The following is a 10,094-nucleotide window of genomic DNA, read 5'->3' as shown; positions in this document are numbered from 1 at the left end:
AGCGCTGCATTCGCTGTAAGGCAGCAACTCTACTGCTGTGCAACCGTGGACACCCTTATCTTATCCATGTACATTTAGATAGAGAGGTTTAGAGGGATATTGGCCAAACGCGGGCTAATGGAACGAGCTTAGATGGAGCATCTTGGTTCACTTGGTGGAATAGTGAAAGGCTTGGATAGTGTCGATGTGGAGAAGATGTTTCCACTAGTGGGAGAGTCTTCTCACACACGCAGGTGTGTCCTCCCACACACACCTGCGTGTGTATGGGAAGTGGATAGCATAGAACTAGTGGGAATGAGTGATCGATGGTCGGCATGGACTCGGTGGGCCGAAGGGCTTGTTTCTGTGCCTTATCTTTCAATCAATCAAAAGCGACGTTTAAGAAATGGCATGCCCAAAGCATATCTTTATAAACTGGAAATTGTGACTTCAGAGAACGTTTGAATCACAGATTGTCACGAAAGAAAGTCTTTATTAAGATAGCGCTGGACATGATTTGTGAATTACAGAAGGAATTCTGCAGTGTTAAAACAAGGGTCATAAGATATTTGATCTAGTCAGTTTTATATGTTCCAAAACATGCACATTTAATACTACACATCGATCTCCCGTGGTTGCAGCCAACTTGGAAAAGGTAAGAACAGTTTCTTTATATCTTTCTCTACAACCAACTTTAGCTCTTCGATGATGGAGTATATTGAGATAAAACAAAGATTAATCAGGAGAACTAAAACACTTGCTAACGACTGCAACATAGAGTGAATTATTGGGGGCGAGACAATGAATCAGGATTGTCAACAAGTTTTACCTAATTAAAATTCTATGGGTGAAAAATAATGTATGCACCTCTTGGATTATTCCAGCAGGCGCAGCGATTTCTAACAAGTTTTAATGTATTTTTGATTGCACCTTTACCTAATTAACCAATCTATCACAAACACCAGAGGGACTACCCCACAAACTCTAATGTGAAATGACCAACGGCTAAGAAAGAACTGCAGATGCTGGAAACATCGAAGGTGGACAAAAATGCTGGAGAAACTCAGCGGGTGAGGCAACATCTATGGAGCGAAGGAAAAGTTGATGTTTCGGGTTGAGACGCTTCTTCAGATTGATGTGGGGGCGGGAAGAAGAAGGGAAGAGGCGGAGACAGTGGGCTATGGGAGAGCTGTCTTCTTTTCTTCCTTTCTTCTTCATAGCAAAAGGATTTGAGTATAGGAGCAGGGAGGTTCTACTGCAGTTGTACAGGGTCTTGGTGAGACCACACCTGGAGTATTGCGTACAGTTTTGGTCTCCAAATCTGATGAAGGACATTATTGCCATAGAGGGGGTGCAGAGAAGGTTCACCAGACTGATTCCTGGGATGTCAGGACTGTCTTATGAAGAAAGACTGGATAGACTTGGTTTATACTCTCTAGAATTTAGGAGATTGAGAGGGTATCTTATAGAAACTTACAAAATTATTAAGGGGTTGGACAGGCTAGATGCAGGAAGTTTGCTCCCGATGTTGGGGAAGTCCAGGACAAGGGGTCACAGCTTAAGGATAAGGGGGAAATCCTTTAAAACCGAGATGAGAAGAACTTTTTTCACACAGAGTGGTGAATCTCTGGAACTCTCTGCCACAGAGGGTAGTCGAGGCCACAGTTCATTGGCTATATTTAAGAGGTAGTTAGATGTGGCCCTTGTGGCTAAGGGGATCAGAGGGTATGGAGAGAAGACAGGTACGGGATACTGAGTTGGATGATCAGCCATGATCATATTGAATGGCGGTGCAGGCTCGAAGGGCCGAATGGCCTACTACTGCACCTAATTTCTATGTTTCTTTTCTTTCTTTCTTCTTACCCCCCTCACCTCCCCATCAGTCTGAAGAAGGGTCTGGATCTGAAACATCACCTATTCCTTCGCTCCATAGATGCTGCCTCACCCGCTGAGGTTCTCCAGCATTTTTGCCTACCTTCTTCACCAACGGAGTCAACGAGTGGCCAATTACAATCCGATTGATTGTTAACTGGATAAATAATCTAAAATTAAAACTAATCATCATATCTTGCGAGCGAACGCTATCAAAGATAATTAAAAGTTCTCCCAGCTCTCTCTTGAAAGTATCCAGAGAACCGGCCTCCACCGCCCTCTGAGGCAGAGAATTCCACAGACTCACAACTGTGTGAAAAAGTGTTTCCTCATCTAAATGGCTTACCCCTTATTCTTAAACAGTGGGCCCTGGTTCTGGATTCCCCCAACATCGGGAACATGTTTCCTGCCTCTAAACTGTCCAAACCCTTAATAAGTCGAGACCCTTCTTCAGACTGAAGGGTCACCTCTTCCTTTTCTCCAGAGATGCTGCCTGTCCCACTGAGTTACTCCAGCATTTTGTGTCTACCTTGGGTGTAAAACAGCATCTGCAGTTCCTTCCGACCAATATTAATATATTTATAATGTAACGGATAACTTTCATAGCAAACTAGCATTGTTCCAGCCGGTATCTTGACTTTAAAGTATGCACTCACAAAAAATATGTATTAATCTCAGTCATTAATAATTCTAGTCACAATGCATTAGATTTCGTCACATTCACTTTCACATTTGTTAATGAACAGCTTCTTCCCGACAACCAGCAGACTCTTGAACAAGCACAACACTAACCTTGACTCTGAACTATGGACTGCACGTGGCTGCAATTTTTATTTCACCAGGATTAGGCTTTTTTGGCAAATTTTAGTTTATTACTAGACCGAGTGGGACCCGTTGGGTCCCGTTCCCCAACACGGTGGTGGGGGGGGGTGGGGGCGCGGTGTCACACGGGAGGGCTGGTCCCCGAACGCAATATTCCACCACTCATCCATAGCTCCCAACTGTGCAGGAGCGGCTGACGGGAACAGCAAATGGAAAAGTGATTTATTAAAGCTTAAAATGTGAATAACTCTTAAAATATAACAACAATTTAAACGTTAAAGATGAGATTTATTAAGTTCTTTCTTGTTGCGTCTCATGTTCCCTCTGTTTAAATCTGGAAAGTGCCATTGGAGCGCTGGAGTGCCCCTCCCTACCGGAGTGGGGCATTGTGACGTCATTTTTTTTCCCGAAAAGGGTCAGTTTTTGGGCTTTTAAAAAAAACTTTAAACGATTAATAATATAGGTGAGAATGCGACGGGAAGATGTTTATCACCTCGACGGGGAAAATGTGAGTAGAATGTGTGAAAATGGGAAGGCTGAGGCCTAGTGTTTGGGAGAAGATAGGAAAACCAGGTTGACACATTGTCGACACAACTTGGGCACAAACAAGACAAAGACTTTTAGTTATATAGAGATATACTATCTATGCGTATTGTGTTTACAGGCCTGTTATGCTGCTGCAAATAAGAATTTCATTCTTCTGGCCTTGTCGGTACAAATGGACCAATAAAACACATTTTGACTCTCTTCCTGAGGAAACTGAACAGCTTCACTCCCCACCAACATCTCTTTCTACAGGGGCACGGTGGAGTCTGTACTCCAAAATACGTGCCCACCTGCAACTGCCAGAAAGGCTCTGCATCAAAGAGGATCATTGGCGTCTCCCCAAGAACTCCAGAGCCGCTGTCTCACATTGCCAAGGACAAACTATCATAAGGAGGGATATCGACCATCAGCAAGAGATATCGAAGCATCACCCGGATGTTCAGCTCCAGAGGCTGCTAAACAGCACTCTGCACCCACACACCTCTGCGGCTGACGGACACTTACACTGGCCACTCAAATCATTTTTTTATGATGGTTTTTATTGAATTTTAACTTTTTTTTTTTAGTGCTTTTAACTATTTATACTGTTCCATCTGGGACTGTATTGTTTTTAGTGTTATTATGTGTGAAGTGTGGTGTGCGATGCTCCGCTATTCTTTTTCATTTTGCCTGTAACAACTGTTGCTTGCATGACACTAAAGCCGGATTGATTGTGGAAGCTATCTGCCGCCCCACCTCATGTCTCCTGAAGCTATCTCCTGTAACTCACCCACCACCAAGACGCTGCCTGAAGAAGGGTCCTTTTTTTTTTTAGTACCCATCTGCAGTTCCTGTGTGTCTACTTTCCATGTGATCCCGCCCCACCTCTCTTCCAGCTATCTCCTCCCCACCACAATCGGTCTGAAGAAGGGTCCCGACCCAAAGTGTCGCTATTTCCATGTTCTCCAGAGATGCTGCCCCACCCGCTGAGTTACACCAGCACTTTGTGGGGTTTTTTTTGTGAGCCAGTATCTGCAGTTCCTTATGTCTCCACATAGAGCGCAGACTAATCGCCTGCTCAGAGTACAATTTAAATTTTAGGGTGCAACCTCCAAACTATTCCAGCCTTTGACTTCCAGGCCAATTGAGGCTCTCGCCATAGCCTTTGGGTAACAAAGTAATTTGTTTCCTTCTGGATTATTTCACTTGATTAGTGTGGTTGTCATGGGTTACGGGGAGAAGGCAGGAGAATGGGGTTAGGAGGGAGAGATAGATCAGCCGTGATTGAATGGCGGAGTAGATGTGATAGGCCGAATGGCCTAATTTATGAGCCTTCCTCCCCATTCCATGCCCCAATTAACTGGTGGTCCAATTCTGCTCCGATCACTGATGAACTTATTTATGCACCAGACCTATTTAGGTACAATCACAGGAACATTAATCGAATTCACAATTCATTCACAGATTAAACTATTAATAACTAGGGCATGTATTAATTTCAAGAAACAGCCGCTGGTGATACGAATATTCCGACCGTTCTGTCCTGGGCCTCCTCCATTGCCAGAGTGAGTCCCACCGCAAATTGGAGGAGCAGCACCTCATATTGCGCTTGGGTAGTTTACACCCCAGCGGTATGAACATTGACTTCTCCGATTTCAGGTAGTCCCTGCTTTCTCCCTCCTTCCCCTCCCCCTCCCAGCTCTCCCACAGCCCACTGTCTCCACCTCTTCCTTTCTTCTTTCACCCCCCCCCCCCCCCCCCCATGGGTTTGAAGAAGGGTCTCGACCGAAAACGTCACCTATTTCCTTCGCTCCGTAGATGCTGCCTCACCCGCTTAGTTTCTCCAGCACTTTTGTCTACCTGGCGATATGAGTGATCATTTCACCACTGCAGCTGCGAGGCTACACATCAGACCGCGATGGTTCACAGCGATAAGCCCATCATCTTTGTTAAAACGTTCCCCTGAAATGAAAGCTTTGGCGGCAGCAGAAACAACAATGGCTCAGCCTGAACTAGGGCAAGGGGGCAACCGAAGGCCTCGACAATAATATCAAGCAGCATTTGAATTATCGGCAGCAAACCATGCATGAAACTAAACAGTAAAACCCTTGTCCCACTGTACGAGTTCATTCAAGAGTTCTCCCCGAGTTTGCCCTGATTCGAATTCGGAGATTTACGGTAACGGCCGCTCGTCGATACTTGGGGCTCTCGTGGACATTTATCAACGTGTTGAAAAATCTTCATGAGTCTTCCCGAGTACCTGCCGTTAGCGAGTCTTCCCGAGTACCTGCCGTTAGCGTTCCGAGACATCCCCGAGCACCGACGTACCCGCTACGTTCATTCTCCGTGCTTACCACGGGTTTGATTTTTTTTTAGCACGGGAGAGCTCTTGGAATGAACTCGTACCGTGGGACAGGGCCGTCAGATTAAAAGTTAAATCAAAAAGATATTTTCGTTGTTTAATCTACTTAAATCAATGCCCAGTTTTATTTTATTTTTTCTCGAAAATGTTAAATTGAACAGGTCTGTGAAATGTTTATTCAACGTGAAGTCAACGTTAATACAATGTGTTATTCTCCAGATTTTGTAGCGTTTTATATACATAGGGGAGCACGGGACAGAACAGCACAGGGACGTGACCTTTGGCACACAATGTTTGCACTGAGCACGGTGCCAGGTTAAACTAATCCCCTCTGGCAGCACGTGATGCATATCCTTTCATTCCCTGCATGTCCATGTACCCGATCCCAAATCTCTCAGAAACACCACCACTGTTGTATCTGCCTCCACCACCACCCCAGGCAGCGCCCCTTCCAGGCATTCAATGCCCTCTGCGTTAATAAAAAAACGTGCCCTGCGTATCTCTTTTAAACTTGCCTTAATGCTATGCCACTAGGCAATAGACAACAGGTGCAGGAGTAGGCCATTCGGCCCTTCAAGCCAGCTGGCTCGAAGGGCCAAATGGCCTACTCCTGCACCTAATGTCTATTGTCTATTGCCATTCACTCTGATCATGGCTGATCATCCCCAATCAGTGCCCCGTTCCTGCCTTCTCCCCATATCCCCTGACTCCGCTATCTCCAAGAGCCCTATCCAGCTCTCTCTTGAAAGTATCCAGAGAACCGGCCTCCACCGCCCTCTGAGGCAGAGAATTCCACAGACTCACCACTCTCTGTTCGCACAGTCTTTGACATTTCCTCGCTGGGGAAAAAAGCTACTGGCTATTGATGCCTCTCATCATTATTCTCCACTTCTGTCAGGTCGCACCTCAACCTCCAGTACTCCAGGTCTGCCCTACCTCTCCTGGCCTGCAAGCCAACGCCCTGGAACCCAGGCAGCATTCTGGTAAAACCAGTAAAACCTGTCTCCCCCATGTAAAGCTCTGCAAAAACTCCCCATTCTTTCCCTAATGTGGCGACCCAGATCTGCACGGAGACACTCCAAATAGAAACGTAGACAATAGCTGAAGGACTAGGCCATTCGGCCCTTCGAGCCAGCACCAGCGCACTTCGATATGATCATGGCTGATCATCCAGAATCAGTACCACGATCCTGCCTTCTCCCCGTATCCCTCGATTACGTTAGCCCCAAAACGTTAAATCTAACTCTCTCCAGAATATGTCATGTTGGTCTAGTCGACCATAAAGTATTTGGTTCACAATATTTAAAATAGAGTGTCAGTGCAGTGGCCCAAATGCAATTGTTTATAGACAATAGACAATAGACAATAGGTGCAGGAGTAGGCCATTCGGCCCTTCGAGCCACCTCCTCCACCTCCCGTTTAAATTCCATTTGGAATATTTTGGAGGACCAAGAAACCAAGAACTAAGAGCCAGCACCACCATTCAACGTGATCATGGCTGATCATCCGCAATCAGTACCCCTTTCCTGCCTTCTCCCCATATCCCCTGACTCCGCTATTTTTAAGAGCCCTGTCAAGCTCTCTCTTGAAAGCATCCAGAGAACCTGCCTCCACCGCCCTCTGAGGCAGAGAATTCCATAGACTCACCACTCTCTGTGAGAAAAAGTATTTCCTTGTCTCCGTTCTAAATGGCTCACTCCTTATTCTTAAACTGCGTGTGGCCCCTGGTTCTGGACTCCCCCAACATCGGGAACATGTTTCCTGCCTCTAGCGTGTCCAATCCCTTAACAATCTTATATGTTTCAATGAGTTGCCCTCTCATCCTTCTAAACTCCAGAGTGTTTGTGAGTAATTTACACAAAAGGTGCCAAACACAATGCAATTCGCCATCGAAACTACAAGAACATCTTCACTGTCTATAGTTGATGGCGTCTGCCACTCTCCAGTGTTATTTGACTTATATATGACTTATATAAAGACATATTTGAACGACCTCTACAGATTTAAACGTGAACGCTAAACAGACAGAACGGAACAAATTGATAAATAACAAACTAACCGTTATAACTTAAATATAAATTACACATTTAAAGTTTTATATAATCAGTTATGCATTTTTGGAAGAAAAAATCTACCTGGAAAAAATGGAAACATATTACGGTTATTGCCTGTAACTGGCATCATTAATAAAGTTGAAATATGTTTTGATAAAGGGTGGGAAATTTTGGACAAAGTTGTGTTTTTCTAGGATTTTTGAGGTACTCTTTAAGTACTGCATGCGTTTACTAGCTGGTAACGCTCAGAGTATTTCAGAACCAGGTTACTATATGTTTTGGAGGTACCATCAAATAACACTCCTCATAATCTTTAGGGGACTTTAGGCATTCATTCCAATCATAAGTGTGTTCCTTGGGAATTGTTAGAAGGTCGCATTTTATTTCCAATCCACAGCGTTACAGCTTTCAGTTGTTGGGGGTGTGGGTGGGTGGGGGGTGCGTTATGCTAGTTTCTTGCTGCTGCTGCTGTCCAATTTTCTGCTTTGCAGCCAGTTTGAGAACTCCAGGAGCAGCTTGGCACTTTTACGGGGCCGTTCCATCACCACCGAGTGGCCGCAGTTTTCCAGGAAGTCCACCCTGCAGCCGGGGATGTTATCGGCCAGCACGCCGGCTCCGGAAACATCGAGGACCTGCTCGCACGAGAGGAACAAGAGCCTTTGGATTACTCCGCCAAGATAAACCTTTCCGTCGGCCAATCGACAGACGTCCACGCCGGACGGCGATCGCCCGTTCACGCTTGTTCTGTGTTATCTCCTCTCATCCACTACCCCCTACACACTAAGGGGCAACAGGGCCAATTAGTTTAGTTCAGAGATACAGTGTGGAAACAGGCCCTTCGGCCCACCGGGTCCGTGCCGACCAGTGATCCCCGCACACTAACACTATCCTACACCCACTAGGGACCCTTAAAGGTAGCGGAGTCAGGGGATATGGGGAGGAGGCAGGAACAGGGTAAATATTGGGGATGATCAGCCATGATCACATTGAGTGGCTGCTGGCTCGAAGGGCCGAATGGCCTACTCCTGCACCAATTTACATTTACCAAGCCGATTAACCTACAAACCCGCACATCTTTGGAGTGTGGGAGGAAACCGAAGATCTTGGAGAAATCACACGCAGGTCACGGGGAGAACGTACAAACTCCGTACAGACAGCACCCGTAGTCGGGATCGAACCCGGGTCTCCGGCGCTGCATTCGCTGTGAGGCAGCGACTCTACCGCTGCGCCACCGTGACTGCCCGACAATTAACCTACAAACCCGCACGTCTTTGGGATGTGGGAGGAAACCGGAGCGCCCGGAGAAAACCCACGCGGTCACAGGGAGAGCATGTAAACTCCACCCAGGTCTCTGGCGCTGTGAGGCAGCAGCTCTACCCGCTGCGCTGCCCCAGTATTGGAGTGAGCTGCTATTCACATAATTACCCAAATTTACTTTCAAATTCATCCACTGACTCTGAATTGATTCCGCAAACCGAAAATTAATTTTTCCTATTAACTATCCCATTGTTTAGTTTCCAGCTAAATGTTTTGAATTAACACTTGTTTGACTGAAGATAATATCAAATGCTGCAAGGAACAGCTCCATCTAAGAGCGCAGGAAATGGCAGAGAATTGTGGACGCAGCCCAGACCATCACACAAACCAACATCCCTTCCATTGACTCCATCTACACTTTGCGCTGCCTCGGCAAGGCCAGCAGCATAACCAAGGACGAATCTCACCCTTCTCCCCTCTCCCATCAGGCAAGATGTACAGGGCGGGACGGTGGTGCAGCGGTCGAGCTGGCATCCTCACACCCAGGTTTAACCCTGACCACGGGTGCTGTCTGTTCGGAGTTTGCACGTTCTCCCCGTGACCTGCGTGGGTTTTCTCCGGGTGCTCCGGTTTCCTCCCACACTCCAAAGACGTACAGGTTAGTCCGTTAATTAGCTTTGGTTAAAAATTGTAAATTAACCTAGTGTGTAGGGTAGTGTTAGTGTACGGGGTTGGTCGCTAGTCGGCGCGGACTCGGTGGGCCAAGGGCCTGTTTCTGCACTGTATCTCTAAGCTAAGTGTGGAAAAAGCACACCTCCAGATTCAGTCTGAAGAAGGGTTTCGGCCCGAAACGTTGCCTATTTCCTTCGCTCCATAGATGCTGCTGCACCCGCTGAGTTTCTCCAGCATGTTTGTCTACCTCCAGAATCAGGGACAGTTTCTTCCCAGATGTTATCAGACAACTGAACTATCCTGCCGACAACTGGAGGGCAGTCCTGACCTAACTTCTACCCCAGGGGTGGGGAACCTGCGGCCTTCTAGGCCATTAAGTGCGCCCTTTTGAATGAATCCAAATTTTGTCGAACAAATCCTTTTATTTATTTTAATATGTTTTTGTTCATCTTTTATTATTTTATTTTAATCATAAAATGAACGTATTTAAAATGCCAAAGAGTAAAGGAAGATTCAACAAAATAATCCTCCCCACACGAAAAATGCTTCCT

At 46.2% G+C, this 10,094-nt stretch overlaps 1 protein-coding gene across 2 annotated transcripts in view; it reads right to left on the bottom strand.

The window, feature by feature from the left end:
• Window positions 1-6,161: 6,161 nt before the first annotated feature.
• Window positions 6,162-10,094, bottom strand: part of LOC129704467 (monoacylglycerol lipase abhd6-A-like) — a 36,646-nt gene continuing 32,713 nt past the window's right edge. For both annotated transcript variants that reach the window (XM_055647564.1, XM_055647565.1), the window contains exon 9: window positions 6,162-8,246. In XM_055647564.1, coding sequence (XP_055503539.1) covers window positions 8,058-8,246 — 189 coding nt within the window. In that variant the 3' untranslated portion in view covers window positions 6,162-8,057. The remainder of the gene's footprint in view (window positions 8,247-10,094) is intronic.

The sequence above is a fragment of the Leucoraja erinacea genome, chromosome 16 (assembly GCF_028641065.1).
Source record: "Leucoraja erinacea ecotype New England chromosome 16, Leri_hhj_1, whole genome shotgun sequence".
Classification (NCBI taxonomy): Eukaryota; Metazoa; Chordata; class Chondrichthyes; order Rajiformes; family Rajidae; genus Leucoraja; species Leucoraja erinaceus.
This window is presented reverse-complemented; position numbering and strand designations above follow the sequence as displayed.